The 20,721-nt window shown below is 39.7% G+C and overlaps 1 protein-coding gene across 3 annotated transcripts in view; it reads left to right on the top strand.

The window, feature by feature from the left end:
- Positions 1–20,721, top strand: part of LOC129107070 (MAM domain-containing glycosylphosphatidylinositol anchor protein 1) — a 179,557-nt gene that overhangs the window by 151,673 nt on the left and 7,163 nt on the right. For 2 of the 3 annotated variants that reach the window (XM_054618436.1, XM_054618444.1), the window contains exons 16-17: positions 5,735–5,865; positions 18,049–18,166. In XM_054618436.1, the coding sequence (XP_054474411.1) occupies positions 5,735–5,865; positions 18,049–18,166 (249 nt within the window). The remainder of the gene's footprint in view (positions 1–5,734; positions 5,866–18,048; positions 18,167–20,721) is intronic. The other variant, XM_054618452.1, reaches the window with a different exon arrangement.

The following is a 20,721-nucleotide window of genomic DNA, read 5'->3' as shown; positions in this document are numbered from 1 at the left end:
TAGTGACATCAGACAGCCAGAAATATGTCTCTAACAGAATACTCCTTCTACTGGGGTCTTACTGAATGTGGGAAAGTGTTTGCTAACATGCTAGCAATAAGCACTTGATGAACTTATCCCCCCGTAGAGTTCAAAAATAAGATAATGCTGCCTCAAAATTCTGGTTACCTATTACTTTTCAAATTATTTTGTTAAATGTATGGATCAGCTGTATATGTATGGCATACTATGTATGGCGTTACTACTTACTACACCAAAGTATAGTGGTTAGTACCGCCCCACAATGCTCATTGGCTCCAGCCCCCCATGACCCTGAATATGATAGGTGGTTACAGATAATGGATCGATAGATGTGTATATGGCTATGTTACCTTTGGGACACCATTGGAAGACTGGGATTATTTTCTTTGCTCCTTCTCACTACTCTCCATCTCTTACAACAGATTTCTGCAGGTTAAAATTTAAAGCACTTTATGTGTAATGTGCAGTGGATGCTAGAGCATTTACTTGTGCATTTTGCTCAAAGTCTCGTAGTTGTTTCATAGCAAAACAATGAGACAATACAGCAGTCACACAGTGCTTGCTTACGATTAGTACATTCTGCTACCAGTCACGCCCAGCTCTGCTACAAGCCCTCCCTCAATTTACTCTGTTGTTCTCCCAGTCTGTTCCAATCTGTTGTCACTTTAATTGCCTTACCTTGGCAGAGCTCACACTCCTGCAAGGGAGACACAGTGTGGCTCTTAATGACGAACAGAGACAAGACGAGGATAAGAGGAGGTCAGTGAGAGGAGAGATGAGACGGGGAGAGTGAGGGGAGGTTGGGCCAGCCTTGGAAAGAAAAAAAGGAGGCTTAATGAAGAGAGAGAGAGCAAACAGGATGGTAGGAAATAGAGAGACAGACTGAAAGGAAGTTCGAGCAAACAAGCATGGGGAGGCAAAGAAGGGAGGTTAAAAAAAGGCCTCGAACATGGAGCTGCAAGAGAGGCCATCAACTTGTTAATGTTCAGAAGTAGTGAGAGGATGCAAGAGGTAGTGCTTTATGCTGAAGCACTCTAGCTAGTTTCAACGTACTCAACGGTATAGTGTTAAAGTACTGTAAAGTGTTAAAAGGGCTTTATACGTTGAAACCATTGAGGTACTTTGACACTAAGATTTTTTTAGAAATGCTGCTGAAATGTTGCTCTTTTCCGACCCACATTTACAGTCCGCTAGCTGTTTTATAATCATAATGTTATGTAAATATGAAACGTAAAAGTATCTTTTGAGGATTTTTGCAGAATGAGGAAAGGAGCACAATGCTCTCCGACTATTGGATTTTAGGTGTGCAAATAAAGACCGTCCCATGTGATGTGTTGTGTTGTTCACCTTAATGTGTTTCTCTTTGGGCTTGCTGGCAGCAACAATAAACAACATTTAATTAGTTTTGCTTGGCATTGGGTAGTATTTTAGACTAGCTCAGGTTTGCAGAGTGCCACTGGCAAGCTTACTTGGAATCACTGGATTATTTTCAGTTCAGAGTGTTGAATGAGTGTGGGTTTTTTTATTTGTTGTACTCTTCTTGTATGCAGTTTTGGATTACACTTTTATTAAGTAAGACTTTTGGGAGTTGGATATGGATATTTAGAGGTCTGTGTGGAAGAGGAATGTGGTGCTTATGGGACAAGTTAGTTTTGTTGATGATACATAATCTTTGAAAAGTGTCTTCCTACTCACTTATTAAATTCTTATTATTTTCTTCTTAGATTCTGTTCAGGAAAACATTCTGATCAGCTTGTTGTGTGGCAAGATGAGGGATAGTTAGGTTTGAGTAATTCTACATTTGTCCCTTTTCTCATGCACCTGAGTTGGTTATTTACTCAGAACTTTAAATAACATGCTTTTGCTTGTTGGTGATTGGTGGCCGAGGCAGAACACAGACTATATTGCAAGTTTAGTAGAGTTTTGGCTCTGAGGCTAACCAACACATCCCCGATTTAGGTGCAGATGAGGGACAAAGGGTAGAGCGATCCAATGTGGGCCTACTTCTAATTATCAAAGGAAAGACATGACTTATTTAAGTTCAGGTAAGCAGAGTTTGTGTGTGTGTGGGTAAGTGTCTTCGCTGTCCTCCCGAATCACAATTCTACAGACCAGTAGCCTTGATAAAGCTGTGCCTTCTCCTCTGCCTCACTGTCACTCCTACCAACAAACTCTGCTTTACCTCCAATCAATAGACCGCTTATTAGAGTCCTCTTCCCTCTGTCGCGTATGTGTGTTTGTGTATGCGTGCCTGTGTGTGTGTGTGTGTGTGTGTGTGTGTGTGTGTGTGTGTGTGTGTGTGTAGTTGGTGATGGTGAGGGTGCAACAGAGATAGGAGGATAAAGAGAAAATGGGTGGTGAGTGAGGAAGGAGACAACGTGGCTCAGATATGTGGAGATAGAGTGAGAGAGTGGGCTGAACAGGTGAAAGTGGGCTACACCAGCATTAGCCAGTGTTCCTCTCCATTATATAACTACAGTGCTGCCCATGTCCTTTCAAATTGAATGTGATGAACAGTTGCATGTGACGCTTTTATGTGGCTATTCCAGCTGCAATATCAGTACATCATTGTTACCACAAGCATTCTTCTATTTGTTCCTGCACTTAGCATGACCCAAACAGTGGACAATCTTACAAAATAATCATGCTGTTAAAGCCATAGTCTGACATTTTAGGAAAATAAGCGTATTTGCTTCTTGCGGAGAGTTAGATGAGGCGATCAGGACAAATCTCATATACTATGTCTGTTCAATAGGAACCCAGCAGCCAGTTCCTGCACTTAGCATGACCCAAACAGTGGACAATCTTATAAAATAATCATGCTGTTAAAGCCATAGTCTGACATTTTAGGAAAATAAGCGTATTTGCTTCTTGCGGAGAGTTAGATGAGACGATCAGGACAAATCTCATATGCTAGGTCTGTTCAATAGGAACCCAGCAGCCAGTTAACCTAGCTTAGCATAACGCCTGGAAACGACAAGAAACAGCTTAACTGCAACAGCTTAACTGCATAAGTCGGAAGGTAAGAAAATCAACCTGCCACTATCTGTAATTAACAATAATTAACTTATTATATCGTTTTAATGAGAAAATATGTGCAGGACTATTTCTTGGCCAGGCAGACTGACTTTCTGGAGGCTTTCATGTAACCTCATAGTGATGACAAGGTTTTTCTGTCTTTATGCTAAGCTAACTAACCGGCTGCTGTCTGCAGGTTCATATTGTTCGAACAGATATGGTGTATGGATGTTATAGATGGTTATAGATGTCCAAATCAGTATTCAAATGCCTTTGTTTTTGTTGATTTCTAAATATAGGCTTTACCCCAAAATTACTATGAAACAAGGAATAGTATTCACACATTATTCATTATGCATCAACATTGATTATTAGTAGTTATTCTCAGATGGCTAGAATTGTTTATTGTGTGTGTGTGTGTGTGTGTGTGTGTGTGTGTGTGTGTGTGTGTGTGTGTGTGTGTGTGTGTGTGTGTGTGTGTGTGTGTGTGTGTGTGTGTGTGTGTGTGTGTGTGTGTGTGTGTGTGTGTGTAGGCCTGCGCATGGCGCTGTCCTGGGCAATTGGGGAAAAATAACAAATTCTCACTAGCTTTGAAGCCCAAAAATGGTATTTGGCTGACTTATAACTCTCAGCAAAGAAGTGAATAAGGGAATTTTCCACAATGTTGATAGCAAAACAAAAAGTAGCCTGAATTCCATTTGTTTTGACAAATCTGACAGATTTATATTGAAGCACATCTTTCAACTGATAAATTTAGCTTCAGTGATGTTTCAATAAACCAGTGTGAATGTACATTGGAAACCTGAAACATCAAACTTTTTCTTGTTGAATATATAAATGATCAAAGGGTAATTAAGATTAATGTTTATATCTGAATTGACAGTTTGCTTCTTTCTCTTCATCACATATAGATACCCTCTACATTTTATTTAACCTCGCTGTTTGCCCCCATTAAGAGTACGCTTTCCTTAGTCTCACCTTTCATGTGACAGAGCAGGAAGTTAATTAATGCCAGCCTGCTTCTTATTTAAAAGTTTGAAGAATGTTAGCACAAAGATACACATACACACAACAGAATGACAAACATTTGTGACCATACGCTCATACTGTATGTGCACACACATAAGATAAGATAAGATAAGATAATCCTTTATTAGTCCCCGCAGCGGGGAAATTTGCAGGCTTACAGCAGCATACAGTAAAGTGCACACAAGAGACATAGTAGAAGAAAGACAAGATAAAAATAAAAAGTGAAAATTAAAAAAAAACCAAGTATTATAAATAAGCAATAAAAAACAGTAGAAAATCAACAATAACTGAAATATTATATTTACAGACAGAAAAAAACTATTTTAACTATTATTGCACAGTATTATACACAGTATATACACAGTATATAACACACGGATACCCTGCCCCCTGCCTGTATATTTGTTTAAGAGACTGGTGGTTGGTTAATGTTCCAATTAGGAGCTGGCTGAGGATCGTTAGGAAGATGAATGGTTCTCTCAAACCTTAGAGACCCGAGAGAGAGAAAGAGAGAGAGAGAGAGAGAGAGAGAGAGAGAGAGAGAGAGAGAGAGAGGGTGACTATTTAGATCACTTCCTTATGGCTCTAATGGTGTCATTCTCTCTCGTTTATTTTTCAGAATTCAGGACAATTGATTTGTCTGTCATGTTTCCACAGTACTTACAAATGTTTTATTTTTTATTTTTTATTTAAACCAAACATCATGAGAGTAAAGGAATTATTATTTTCTTGCAGCCTCTCTCCATCGTTACCCCTGTCTGACTTTCTCTCTTCCTCTCTCCTTGCTGCTGTCCTTTTGCTCCATTGTGCAAAATAAAACTTTCCACTGGACTGTCAATGTAGAGTTCAAGACATATTGCCATTCATCCATGGGGCTTCACTTATTTCATATCCACCTAAATGTCATCCACATAAAATATCTGACCTTAGAGCTTCACCCTAGCATATCCACTATGCAATACATTTGTTTACATTTCCTATATAAAATAAGGTGTTGTCCACAGCACAGCCATGTTTTTGCGGATAGAAGTATATGCAAGTTGAAGTATGTGGGGCTCAAACATAAATCTAGTAGTGTGTTTTGTTGCTTAGAGTTTGGTCCCCTAGATTTTGTTGTCTTTCTGTCATTTAATGGTGAGAACCTGACAGCAGCTATATATTTGGTGATGTTGGTTGAATTTATACAAATGACAATGGCTGAACAGAGCTTGCAGGCCCGTAAGACATGGAGTGGTTTCTCCGGGATGAAAGCAGTGGTCACAACCCAACTACCTTCTGTTTCTCCCATGCCTATAAACTATCACTGACAACAATTGTAGGTACAGTGGGAGCTGTCATTAGCTGGTCACTTATCTTAATGTGGTTGATAAAGAGATGGACACACATGATTGTTAGGCCGGTTGCAGTTCGGATTGCGGCATCTGAACTGATCACCCAAAACTCTGATCACAGCCAATTTGTTTAGAGCAATACAAGTCATTATGTTTAAATGTTTCGTTTTATGATTACAGTAAACCTTAAGTCTGTTCTCAGCCTGACCTTACCCAGTATTCAGTCTTTGCTCATTGACAGTTTACCAACAATTTCTAATGATCTGTTCTGTGTGTGTGTGCAATGACAATAAAATTGAATCTAATCTAATCTAATTCGTGCATATTTTTCACAGGGACCCTCAATGTGCTTCTGAGAGTGAGAAGCATTGCCTCTGTGGACACGGTGGTGTGGTCGAAGTCTGGTCCTCAGGGCCCGGACTGGAGGAGAGAATTCTTCGACATCAGCCCCAGTGGACCCTTCCAGGTAATGGCTCTGCAATACTTTTCTTTCCAACATAGACAATTATAGAAATAGCAAAACGGCAGTGAAGTACTTATACTCTTAAACCAGCAGAATAATATTTAAGGAATATGTTTGTTATTATAGAAAAACATGCGTAGAACTGACCGGAGGATGTAACCAAAGAGCTTTGGTTTAGTAAAGAACCTCCACCCCGCACACTTGCAGCCATACTAAGCAGCTGATAAGTATTGCATAACTTGGCCTAAAGGTAATACCCGGTCAGCTGTTGGCAGTTCAAAACAGTTTGCTTGATGTTAAAAGACCTCAACCTCTGAATTGAAATCAGCCTCCACTGCTCGTCTCCTAAGGGTTAATTTCCACCAGGTGCTGGCAGCATTGTCAAGGCTGCATTGTCTTGCTCTAAGAAGAAGGAACATTTTTTTATTATATGCTTTTAAATTCACTGTATTCCATTTTTTCTGTCATCTCTCTCATCTCTGAGACGTTTCCACTACTGTCTTTCCCCAAGAGGTTGGCCTCCACTGCAGCTGACTTAGAACAGGAGGGGGTTTTTATACTCAAGTGACTGTTAGGAATCAAGGGAATTGCTGAAGAATTAGGCTTGAATCTCTGCTTGAAATTTGATACATTTTTCACAGGACATTCTCCACAGTGACAATCAAAGCTCCAAAGAGCCAGAGAAAGTCATCACATTTAGACTGACTTTCGAGCCACGTGAAGCAGTGCCACCTAATATTTACAGCAACGTCAAAGTTAGCACATCCAAAATAATTTTTTTGTTCGTGTCGCTGAAAGTAGAGCTGGGAGATTCAGCTCTACTTGCAAGGATATTGCATATTACAATACAACACAATACATTAACAATATATATATGTTTATGTATATGTATCATGATATAGCAGTTTTCGGTTAATACATTAAACAAATAATCTACATGAAATACAACATGTTTTTTTATATGCTTGTGGAAGTTAAATACTTTACTACTACTTAATGAAAAGTACTAAATTTCTCATTTAATTAAGAACATGTCAATATAGTCTATGTAATTCTCGATATATGATTTCAACATTTAATGATTCCATTCAAAGATGAGTCATTATTATATTGAATTATATCCCAGCCCTAGGTGGAGGCATAATATCAACAGGAATTAGAAATACATTTATTAAGTTTTAAAACAGCAAAGTGGTGGCAAGGTTAGAAAACTAACTCAAGTTGGCAAGCATCATCCCTGTTAGCGACCCTGCCAGCGCCCGAGTATCAGGATGTGAGCAATGAGAGAGTTGGCCCACTTGAATTAATTATTATTTATCGAGCCATACAAATTCCTGAAAACAGTAACACGAATGAATGCAATGCAAAATATGATAAATATAAATTAAACCCAGGCTTTTAAATGAGAGACTTGGGTGCATTTGTCTTTTATTGAATAAATGTGGGTACTGCATTTTGACATTTTAGTACCGAGCGAAGTATTGATAAATGAGGGCCTTTGAGTGAACATTCAGCTCATTTTCTGCTGAATGTCAGCAGCAACCCTATCCACACAGTAACCAGAGGATTATTCGCTTCATCAAGAATGTGCTGATCTCAGGGAGTAATACAAGGTTTCACACCGATTTGAAAGATCCAAATAGCGTGCATGTATAGCCCTACAGTCATGGGAAAGAACATTTAATATGGTAGTAACATAGAATATAAAATAATGTGTGAAGGTGTCAAGAATCAGATATCAGAATCTGAATCATAATCAGCTTTATTGGCCATATGCATAGACATACAAGGAATTTGACTCTGGTTTCTTCCGCTCACTAACGTACTTACACAGAAATAAACAAGAAACAATGAGAATAAACAAGAAAAAAGGTAAGGATAAACATTTAACTACTATGTACACATAAATATAATATGCAAAAGTATATATATGAACATAAAACACAAAAACAATGATGATGAAAAGGAATTGATAGCTAACTATGACCAATCCCACAAAATGCTGCATCTTAGTCCCTGTCATTAACATTTTTTAATAGAACGTTGGGAAGTGTATGTCTCCAAGCTAGACTGGGGTGTTAAGCTATCCTTTAAGAAAACAGGTCAATGGAGAATGATCCTAGTCATTTACACTCAGAGAAATATACAGGTTTTAAAGTGAAAAGGAAAAGAGGGCACTGGTATCAGATCTGTACTCTGTATCGACGAATATAAGTTCAGTATGAGAATCAATGCTGGGAGAGATAAAAGTAAGATCAGTGCATCGAGGATGATATCGTGGAGTGTGGGCTTGTTTGCTTGAGTTATTGATGTATGAAATTCAGTAGGTGACACTATATTTTGTTGATGAATACAGGTAGATCTGACAGGTGCTGGTTCGGACTCAATGTACTGTAAAAAAAATGTTTAGGATTAGACAACAAAGGATGTTTTGTTACTCTTGTTGCTTCCTTCAATAAGTTGTACAGGATTTGGAACTGCTCTATACAATTCTGACGAAGCTCAAATGAAGCTTGTGGGTCACAATCTTCCCTAGTTTGAACTGAACTATGATTTGTCCTTGTTTAAGTTCACCGGGAGTTTAAGATCACTGTACACTTTCTGTCAATAGTTGAGGAAAATGGTCTGGGAGGCATAACAGAGGCAGCGCCTGTGTTTGAGCAGTGTCTGTTGACACATCATTGAGGTCCCTTCGGCTCTGTGGCAGCTGCGCATGCAGTTAGCCCTTTCCTGTTGGGACGTGGCCGAGTAAACTTTATGACCAATCCTCCTCTTTGAATGGACACGATGCTTCTTTTTTTTACCCACTGTGTCTATTTGTAAGTGTGTGTGGGCACGTGTGTGTACTTCAGTGAGTTTAGGACCTAACAGAGAGGGAAAAAAAGTGAGGGCAAAAAATGATGATGGGTTTTGTTTTGCGTGCCTCTATCCTCCTGTGTGTGTTTCCCGAATCTTTCTGTTTCTGTTTTTTTCCCTCTGTCTCTGCTTATCTTTCTCTCTGGCCCTGTGCTGGGACAGGAGGACCAGTTGGATCGATTCTTGCCCTGGTCCGCTTCAGACGCACACACACACAGACACACAAACACACCTTTCTCAAGGCTGATGACTAATAGCTTCTCATACACTTACCCCTAAAAACACACTTTCTCTCTCAATATAACTGTCTACCTTAGTTTATACATTATAATGCAGAAACACTGTTAGATCAAAACACATGCACACATACAGCCAAACTTTTTTTTTTAACACACACACACACTAGTCTCCTATCCCCTGCAGCAATTAGCTATGACAGGTCAATTAACAGGCTTATTTATGATCAGGGGATGCCTGCTAGTTGTGTTGTAATGATTCCAGATACTCTCTGTACGTGCATGGGGGAAATTGAATCCATGATGAATGTGGGCTGAAGGCCTTAGCTAGGGGCTGCATTTGCTCATCATTAACTGTGCCTCTGGAACACCATGTTCCTTTCACCATTAAAGGGAAAATGAAGTCGGAAACAGTGGGCATACTGTATGTTTTAGGGCTCCTCTGTGATGTTGGATAGTGCAGATTTTATCATACTTGCATGTTAACGAGTCTCTTAGACAAAAGTTTAAAATATTAATTATATAAAAATTTCAGTTAAAATAAGAAAAGTTTTGGTTACTAACCAATAACTAGCATTGTTCATCATTAGTTGTGTGTAGGTTGGGGAGAGGATGACGCAGTAACTATACGATGCAATAATCACAAAAACTACCATCATTTTCTCATAACTTTATTTCCTGCTTTATTAGCCACCATACGGATGTTAGCTGTGTATTTGTCCAAAAACATACTCTTGAATTACTGACAACTGCATTCATATGGTGCCCTCAATTAAGTTTTATCCTGTCAAACTAGAGCTTTAGTGAACATCTGAGCATTTATCTATAGCACCACACATAGGCAGCCTGAAGTGTTTACGTGTGTTCAGGTTATGTGTTTGGGGGAGGAAATAGTGGTATTCGAAACTGGGGACTGAATCACCAGAGAAGACCAAGGTCAGTAAAGGTTAAAACGCGGGTTAACAACCTAATGGGAAAAATGTGTATACACCACGAAAGGTCTGAAGTTTACACCTCTCAGAACTAGAAACAGAACCCCACTCAACACAGCAGACAGTACATTTGTGCTGATGGACACACATATGACACAGATGATGAAAATAGATGCAGAAGCACCACTCACACACACACACACACACACACACACACACACACACACACACACACACACACACACACACACACACACACACACACACACACACACACACACACACACACACACACACACACACACAACAAACATGCACACACTGTGCCAGGAGAGGCAGACACCAGGGAAAGCCATGTCCTTTCCATGTTTTGTTCTATGCAGTATTAAGGCAGGCAGCCTCATTGGTCCAGATATCATAACCTGCTGGTAATGGATATAAATTATACAGCCAAGAAGACGACAACAACGAGAACCGTGTACTTGTTTTTTGGTGAGCAAATCAGGAGGTGTTTTGGAGACAGAGAAAGATAATGTGTAAGCTTTAGGCAATGAGACATGAGAAGTTGTGTTTGTCTCATCAATAAAGAACTTATTGCATCTTAAATATTTATCTCCCTATTTGTATCGTGACTTGGGTGGAGGCAGGGGAGGCATGATGGATGAATTAGGAAGGACGCATGCAAGAGAGGCGTTGTCTCCTTGACAACTGACGGCTGCTTCATACATGACTGTTCTTCACCTGTCTCTCTCTTTCTTGGGTTGTCTTTATCATGTTTGCATGCATGCATGTACTGTTCTATTTGTCCACTTCATCACAGGGGTGTATGAGTGTGGTTTTTTCATGCTCTTCCTTTGTGCATCCATACACTTACAAGTTTGTGTGTCTTTGAGCAAGTTTGTCCAAATAATGTGTCCTCTATATTTTGTAATGTAGAAGGTCTCAATCATGTTACATATATCTCAATATTCCCATTCACAGCAGACATTTTGGTATAGCATAGCAAGAAAAGCACAGGTGTAAGTAATAGCTCTAAGTATGGATGACTTCATTCCAATTAGGTGAGCCAGTTCCATTGTCCTGGTTGTATGCAGGCTGGCTTACTGAGGAGTAGTTAACAATGTGTATAATTGCAATACTTTAGCACATACTTTTTTCAGATTTAGTTAATGATTTTTGAAACAACATAATTTTACCCTCTTTCTTTTTCATCAACATACATCACCCTTGACCTGTATGATCTAATGACAGAAAATATACAAGTTCATCTTACAAAGTTGTCACTGTTTTTGAGAGTTTAGGTAACTAGTTTTTTAAAAATGTACTTTAGGTTTAGTCATTGAAATTCATTCATGTCTTTTAACCTTTAAAACAACTTTAAGAGGTATTTCAGTTCTTCAGTTTGCTCCATCTGTTTAACGCTCTCACACAAACACACACACACACACACACTGCTGCTGTGTAACAAATGGAGTTGTTAAATAATATAGAGAACATGCAGCCTTGATCCCAGCACCAGCCAGAGGAGGGGAGCTGATAAACATTAATTGTTACTCTCTCTCTTCCTCCCCCCTTCTCTAACTTTTCCTTATTTTTTACTACTTTCTGTTATGTATCGAACTCCCCAAGGGCCTGACCAAATGAAATAAGACGGGGGAACCCCATTTCGCTATGTACTTCATACCTGTCTGTCTGTCTCTCTTGCGTTTTCTTCCCTTGACCTTTTCTCCTTACTCCTTTTCAACTGTCATCGCTGCCTCTCCTTCCACCACCACCCTCTGTTGCTGTTGTTCATCCAGCTCCCCCATTTTCTAACTGTCTCTCATTCTTCCCCTCTATCTCTCTTTGTCTCCGGTGAGTGCTGGTTTCCTCTCAATCAATAATAATGATTGAGCAGCCTGCTGTTGACAGTGGGAATTACCTGACACAATTGCTGTTGTTCTGCTGTTAAGCTTTTTTTCTACAAGTTGAAATTGCAAAGAATGGTTCTATTAGGTTTATTTTGTCAATTGCTGTGGGTCGCTGCATCTCAAACTCTTGGTAGTGATGTTTATGGAGTATGAGAAAGTTTTGTTTGTATTTAGTCTTTGCAAAGCCGTTATTTAAAGATATTTTAAAAAGTGCATTGTTTACATTGATATTGACTTGGCAGTATTCTTCTCTCTTGTCATTGTTTGCACATTGCTAAAGTTGATGCCATGTCACCATAACCAACAGTTCATCAGCGACAGAGCGTAAAATCAATGGCAGAAAGTTAATAGCTGGGTGCTCACTGCGCATGCATTTGTATCATTGTGTGTGTACAGTGACACTGGTAAAAACATGGCGCTACTAGTAGACAAAAGGTCCATAGGGTATCTTAAATCTCTATAGTCACTGTTCACAGAGAGTCTGCAGCTGTAGTTCCCCACACATTACTTCTAACTCATAGAATTACACAGAAGGATGTAACTAGCAAATAACATTAAGCCAATACTCCTTTGATTTAGTATTGTAATTTCATGAAGTCGAGGGACTGGCAAAAGATAGAAAAAAAAGGCCATAATGAATGTAGCCAAAGTTTTCAGCATAGATAACCTTCCTCTGGCATAGTGCAAGCTCCAAAAACATTGGATCCTACATTTCCTATGATGCAGCTCAATAGTATCTTCAGTTAGACCCTCCCTGCCTGGTAAATACCCATGAATTATACACCCACACTTTGTATGACAAGCTTTCTGTTGAAAATGCTTTGTGTCCAAGCCTAAGCCAACATACAATCACCCTTATGACATTATCAGGGTTTTTCTCTCAGGCTTGAAAAAGTTCCTCCAGAAGCCACAAAAAAAAGACACGATACATCAACTTTCACTGGCAGTGGTACTCCCTTTGATCAGTAAATTAGCTTGAACATGCAGTTCCCCTTTGAGTTTCAGTTTCACCCACTCTACATGCTAACTCAGTCTTACCTTCTCTCTCTAAGATCTTTTACAAAGAGGTTGGGAAGTTCGATAAATGTTAAGTGTCTGTGAGTACCGGTTTGGTATCCATGCGGATCTGAAAATTGAAGCAAATGTGGAAGTGCCTTAAATGGGCATTATTTCTGCTAGCCATAAAGGGTTGACTCATATGGTTGCAAAAATAATTCTGATTGTAAAGAAGTCAATGAGAAAATGACCCTACTTCTCGCTTAATTTTCACCTCAGAAATCATTGTAAATATGAGACTTTGGTCTTAATCGCTAGTTTCAAGTCTTCTTCAATCCAACATGATGTTCATTTAGTAAATAATGGCCCCATTTAGAGTAAAATAGACAATACTGCATGGTATGCTTTAAGACATGTCTACCTTGTGATTGACAGGTCGCTACCATGGAATTGTCCGGTCCCGAAGTTGTCCGTGTTTTCGTCTTATATCTTCAATCCTTTTACAGTGTTTAGGTCATGAACTTTTTTTTCACCGTTTTGGTTGCCTCAAAGTATCTTAATCAGCGTTTGATTGTACTGAGCTCCACTTGACGGCCAAAATGCAGGACTCAAGGCTTCAAAACCGCAGTCCACAAATAAATGGATGACGTCCCCTAGACTACTGCCACTACATGTGGGTGACACGTGTTGACTTTTTCAGATTGACTCCCCACAAGGTTCAACTCTTGTTTGTTTTTTTATTGGCCGTCTATAGCAATGCGATCATGCTAATTGGAATGCAGTTTGCAGAATCAGCCACTATCAGCTGGCCTTGAGCTGAATACTCAAGAGATTGAGTAAAATGCTTTACAATTAAATGGTGAGTCTTTTTGTCTACATTTGTGGAAACTAAACTGCGATAACCTTGTCGTGTCTATTATCTCCAATTTACCCTTTGAACAATATTCATATGATTTTCTAATTCAGTTGAACTCTCAGAGGATTGCTTTTTGAAACAAATGTTGTTTTGTTCCGCAGAGTGCAGGAGTGACTTCATATTGATGTTTGTTTTCATTTCTGCTATGTCCATGGAGAACATAAACTTTCTAGTCCTGTGCACAGCTCACTGACTGTGTACACCGAAGGCCTTTGAGGTGCTGCCACTCGCTCTGCATTTCCCTCTCTTTGTCCTCCGTCCAACAAAAGTAAGGATGTCTTTGAGAACAGCTTCCCTTCCTGCCTCTCTAAAAGAGCTGTAGTGAGCCGATGGCTCGCATTAATACAAGGCTTTTACTGTACAGTGGTAACTATTTACAATAAAAGTCAACCGATAAGGAAGCATTATAATTGCAATAGTTTACTGCCTGCTGGGCATGATTACGGTCTAAGTATACACGAGTTTTAAACTCATGAAATGTGAACTTTAACAGTATGAGCTTCCTATGGTCTTGATTTGAGTTCTTGGATCATTTAAGTAACACTAAACCCTTTTAGTTTGAGCCGTCCATACACACTGAGGAAAAAGCGTCTTCGCCATTACTTTGTCAATCATTATATCTGTAGCTATTGCTGTCGCTGAATGTTTTTATTGTTCCATTGAACCGCCATCTGTCACACTTCTGCAATTTGCCAATCTCAATCCTGTCTAAAATCTAAAATAATCAGAGTGGATTGGCCTTAAAGCTGGTTGTTCACTGAGATGTTTAAAGCACAAAATTACATGTACCCATAAAATCAATCGAGTTACAAAAAAAAGAGGTAACATGTTGTAGTAGATTATTTGTGTCCCCACTTGCTCCTCTGTGGATTACCCAGAGGCCATCTGTGTTCCTTGCAGTGTTTGGTACCTGGAGGGCTTGTTGGAAACCAGGCCAACCCACATTTGTGTGTCTCACACTGCACCGACTCTCTTCTGCACCGGTATTTCAAAGCTGTCTCTGTATAACTCTCTCTCTCTCTCTCTCTCTCTCTGTCCCTCTTCCTCTTTTTCCCTCGCTCTCTCTTTCTCCATCTTCCTCGCTCTCTCTCTCGCTCTCTCTCTCTCTCTCCCTCTCTCTCTGTCTCTCTCAGCTGTGTCCCCTCTGGTATATGGACAGCACATCAATGGGAACATTAAAAGGTTACAAGGCTCGACAAAACGACACATTCACAACTCTGACCTGACACCCTTTGATACTGCACTCACTCACACACACACACACACACACACACACACACACACACACACACACACACACACACACACACACACACACACACACACACACGTGAGCTGTCTGTCTCACTTTGGCTTCTTCACACAGAAAAAACTGTATCACACACTGCATACTGTTATGACAAGAAATTGGAACAAAGAGGATTCTACTTGTACTTTTTATAAGAAGATATTTTGCAGTCTCCCTTTCGTAAACGGTGTGATGATTCTTGAGTATTTGGTAAATGTCATAGTTAAATATCAGGCACATTAGATACAGCAGAAGCCTTTTATGGCCCATGACCCCATTTTTACATTCCACAATCTCATGACCCTTAGTACTTAGAGAGTTGTCCAAGTTATTTTTTGAATTTTAGAAAAGCCTCACTTGGTTGACTACTTTTAAGTGAAGTTAAGATATAAGAAATAATGAATATCGTGCCCTATATACTTGATGTTTTTTTTATTTAAAACACCTCAATAGTCAATATCTGTCCTTAAAATGTTCCATCTCTGTACAACGAGCAAACTTGACACTCTTGAGAAAATATTAGATACACTTGACCTCAGCCCAGTGCCCAGCAGTGATCTTTAAGTGTGAGGCTATGCTGGCACTTGATCTGTCAGCAGTGAACATTCAAGGCAAAGGACCTCTTTCCAGAAAAATAAAGTCATAAAATCATTATGTTGGCATCTTGTGTTGCATGGCAGGATATTGCATCGCTTTGTTCTGTGCCATTCAGTTTTATATCTTAGAGAAAATAATTGCCAAAGGTGTGATTGCATTGTCATGTGGTACGATGGTTGTTTGTGCTGTTGTTTTTCCCATTTGTGTGTCAATGCCGGTGTTAGTCTTGGGGCTTCCCTCTTCCAATTACTTTTCTCATCTTTTCTAATTATACAATAATCTGGTGTCTCTGCTTCAAAACGTTTTCTGCAGGTGCACAGAGGCATGTGTAGTACCTTCTTGTTGGCAATATGGATCCTTCAGTGTGCTTGGCTGGTTCTATTAGTTCACATATAAAAAAGGACTTGAGGAAGAAAGTACATAAATAAAACAAATGTTAACCACAGCCACTCGATAAAGAAACAGCACTGTAGCGGTTATAAATTAGATGACCATGGCCTTTTGACCAATTATCCTCTTCCCTCTACTACCCTGTAGTTTCCCTCACAGCTACCTTCTGCCTAGCGAATCAAATAAGCCTTTTTGCACAAATGAGCAGACCAGCTAAACCCATCCTGCCTGTGCTGCTGCACTTCTTTTCTTACTCCCTCCACACCGCGCAATCAGCTTCAAGGTTCTCCTAATTATTTTATTTACTCATTCAAAGAAGATCTCTCACTCAGGGAGTAAATTGGAAAGCAAGTGGGAAAGAGGTGGTGTTGCTCTTGTGTTTCCCTCCCTTTATTAATGAAATTGATTGAGCTCTCTATTTGGAGGAAATTGCAAGACAAAAGAGCGAAACAGCAGGACAATTGTTTAGGCTTCTTGTATATACACTTGTTCAAGTTTGTAGGGGCTTAAGAGAAGAGCCAGGCTGTTTCTTCAAGTATACCAGGGGGGGGAAATTCCAGAGATTCTCCAGTAAGAGCTACAATAACCAAGTAGGTGAAGGACATTTAAGGAATTATCAATTTCCACTATCTGTTTTTATTCGCCTTTAACTTGACTTTTCATGATAACACTGCAGGGGTGAACTGGAGAAATTACTTCACATGCACACAGTCATGCTTCTCCTTGTCCATGCCAATGAATAGGTTATTGGTATCTGCCCCATGAATTTCTATTTGATACTTCAAACTAATGGCGCTGTTTGCTGTTAACGGCAACACTTCCAGATTAAAACACAGGTAATGGAATTCCCCACTAGTGCAAGATGGTTACTGTGGTGCGTGCCCTGTTCCCCACATTTCATTTACTTAGAACATATAGGAGGTTGGGTCAGGCTTTTCTGCTTGGTATATTTACACACAAATTGACAGTAGGCTTGTTCAGCCTGTGTATCACGTTAAATACTCCGTTGATACTGTAGCCCAGCAACAGATGGAGGTCTGATGAAGTGCGGCCAGTCATGAATTTTTGGCATACCTCCATGAATGCACCTGCTAGCTTTCTTGTACATGTAGCTATACGGGTATATATGCAGGCAGTATTTCCATCAGCATAGCATAAGTACACACATTTACACTTGTTCCTGTATTTGTCTGGAATAACATCTGCTATCTAACCCCTTGCTCAGGGGCTAGATAGCAGATGTTGTGGTAAATATTGCTAAATGTGCAATCCCATAAAAAAAAGAATAACAGATCAATGATCCCTTATTACTGTTGCATTGGAAATCCCCCAGAAATGATTACACAGCAAGCACTTTGTCAATCATATTTAATTTTAAACATTGCAAAGTCCCAAAGTCTGCAGTTAAGCCCATAACAAGTACAGTCGTGAGAGTTGTTTTTGTTGTTATTTTGGAGCTACAAAGTTTCATTGTTTATTTGCTCTTTTCCTCCTCGTATTCCACACAGAATACGCCCGGTTTTTGATTAGCTGGGTGCCTTGGTACACCACTGTAATTAGGCTGTCAATCAAAACCAGATGGCTGGGGCTAAGATGGGGAAGTCGCCTTGAAAGTTTTCAGATGAGTCTCCTGTTCGGTTTTGTTGTTGTGGGTCCATAAATGATTATGTGATAAGAATGCAACTTCTAAATACTTTATACTGTTGGATTTTTCTACCTGCATATTGCTATCTGCACTGCTTGTTTACTCTGTTTTTCCAGCATAATGTCCTTTAAAAGCCAGTGCGATTTTATTAATTAATTTGACCAGTTTGATGTTAAATGTATGTTTCATCATCCCACTTTTTATTTACATGTAAAACAAATGGTGAACACAACAATTTCTTTATTGCTTGCTGTAGTCCTTCTGCTAAGTTAAAAAACCCTCATTATATGTTAATTTGATTCTGTTACATTTGTTCAAGCAGGGTGGTGGCTGTGTTTTCGACTCAATAGATATACTGTATGTCATAACTAGTATACTCACCAAATATCCGTCTGTCTCTTTGTCTTTTACCCTAAACAGATTGTGTTTGAAGGAATTCGAGGCCTAAGCTTCGAGGGAGATATTGCCATTGACGACGTGTCCATCACCCTAGGGAAGTGCAAGCAGCAGAACACTGTAGCCAGCGCAGGTAAGACAGGTAAGCTAGACATAAAAACTAAGAGAAACACAAAGAAGCAAATCTGATTAACTGACGCCAACAACGCACAAACACATTGTCTGTCTGTTCAGATGCATTCGGGACTGAAAAAAGGAAAACAATTTGATTCTAAACGGTCTTTAAGAATCATATTGGCTTAAAGCTTTTTGTTTTCAGAAAAATACCAATAAAGCACTTGCCAAGAAGCTGAAATAGAGCTGAATTGAACTGAATTGATTTCAACTTAGAATAAATAAATTGAAGGGCAGTAGCAAAGCGAATTAATGTAGATACATGATTTTTAAAGGAACAAGAGAAAGAGAACTGAACTTCATCTTTAGTCCTCGGGAGGTGTGGGAATTTGGCGCAGAGAGAAACTGTTGTTGATGTAAGGGCTGTACGATGATAAGTGGACACCAAAGGGCACCAGCATGGAAGCCTTTGCGGTCTCTCCTCTACCTCTATCGCTCTATTTACTTCACATTCCCCTCCATCTTTTCATCTTGTAAGTTTCCACACTGCACCCCCGCTGCCTCCTCCAGACCCACCTTCATTATATCCTGTTTTTTTTTCTGTTCTCTATAAGCCATCTACTCTTTATTATCCACATACCTCTCACTGCTCTTCATCTTTAAAAGCTTCTGTTATTGAGCTTTAGAGAGAAAGTGCATGATGATACAGATGAGAGAAAACGGGCATAAGTGAAAGAGAATGAGTTAGACAGGAACCTCTGTGCAGTGTGGGGAAGAATGACATACCTGGATCAGATAGTGGCTAGGCATTAGTCCACCAGGAGAGTTGTTTCACTCCATAAACTGACCACAATTTCTCCACACCACTCATGTTGAAGTGCTTGACAAGTCAAACCAAGCAATATACCCATAAATAGAATAGCAAAGTACACTTTTGCTACTTATAAATACTGTTTGTGACGGTCGACTCTGCCTTAAGGGTGAGCCAGAGAGAATAACAAATGCGTTGCAGGGAATGACGGCATGTCCATGTAAGCATGTGGAGAGAGAGACTCAAATAGCCTAAAGGGTAAGGGTGTTGAGAGGAGATGGAGATAGAGAAAAGGTCAAAGACGGAGAGTGACTGAAAGTAGGTGGGAGTGTTTGTGTGTGTCTGTGTGAAAGAGAGAGGGGGGGGAAAGATGGAGAGAGAAACGGGTCCAAGAACTAAAAGAAGAAAGAGAATATGAAACTAAAACCTGCCAGCAGTTTAGCAGCAGTAAGAGCTGCCCCCTGCCAGCCAAGATGTGCACACAAACTTGCTCACACACACACACACACACACACACACACACACACACACACACACACACACACACACACACACACACACACACACACACACACACACACACACACACACACACACACACACACACACACACACACACAGGCGCATAAATATCATTAAATTCTCATAATAGCCTTCATTGCATTCCCTCTGTCTACAGTCATGCACAACAACAGCTAGTTGGCACTGTTCTCTCTTTGCACACTGCCATTGCTGTTAGGTGAGATGGGGACACTCTGAACAAGGATCAGAAGATGTGTGCTATAGTAATGTTCATTACTATGGTAGAATACACAACTAATCAATTAATTCGACCTCATGTTATTTTGGCTTAAGTAACTGTATACTGGACATACTTTTACTGGACATACCATTTGCAGTTTGAGTAATTGTAGCTTTAATCAAGTCAAGTCAATTTTGTTCTTACAGCCCAATATGACAAATCACACAAAAAGCGTGACTATCTACAGCATACGACATCCTCAATTTGGGTAAGAGGGGGGGCCCACTTCTAGGAATAGCAGACATGCAATGGATGAGTGAACAGAATTTTAGTACAATAACAAGGATCTTATGCAGCAACACGTGGTGAGAACCAGCATGGTTTAGTTCTCTCTTTCTGTTGTAGGACTTACTGCAATGAAAACATTAGAGCCATGAAAACACCACAAAACAGCAAAAGTAAGAGAGTGAATTATTAATATCCTGCTTTTACCTTCTCAAACCCCCAGTTGTGATACGTCTGCGTATGAGTGCAATCGCGCACATATGCGCATGTTAAGACAGTGGCGGATGGGCTGAATAATGAATGAAGGTGTAAACAGGAAGAGGAAAGCTCTCGAGCTCCGCTCTCAGAGTAGGCGCATGTGTGCATGTGTGTCCTGCAGGTTTTGTGCAGGCAGAAACATACAGTGACAGATGGGTGATAATAATCAGGCAGGCAACTGAAGAGTCTTTGCCACTGAAGAAACACAAATGCGTCTGTCTTGAGTACAGATTTTGCCACCATGGAGTTTGTGAGGTATGATGAGAATTAGAGAAAGATTACATTCAACTCATGTTTGCCAGGACAGGACAGATAGACCGAAAGCTTTACACAGACAGGTAGGTTTGGTACAAAATACGAATACAATTAAAATTTTTGTAATAAGTAACCCATTGAATTACAAAAGAAAATGTTATCTAATCTTCTAAATAAATCTGTAAAAACAGATTCTGTATTCATATGAATATGAATCCCTGGCAACGAAACC

Source organism: Anoplopoma fimbria, chromosome 2 (assembly GCF_027596085.1).
Source record: "Anoplopoma fimbria isolate UVic2021 breed Golden Eagle Sablefish chromosome 2, Afim_UVic_2022, whole genome shotgun sequence".
In the NCBI taxonomy this organism is placed as follows: Eukaryota; Metazoa; Chordata; class Actinopteri; order Perciformes; family Anoplopomatidae; genus Anoplopoma; species Anoplopoma fimbria.
Note: the sequence above shows the minus strand (reverse complement) of the source record. Positions and strands in the feature narration are given on the sequence as shown.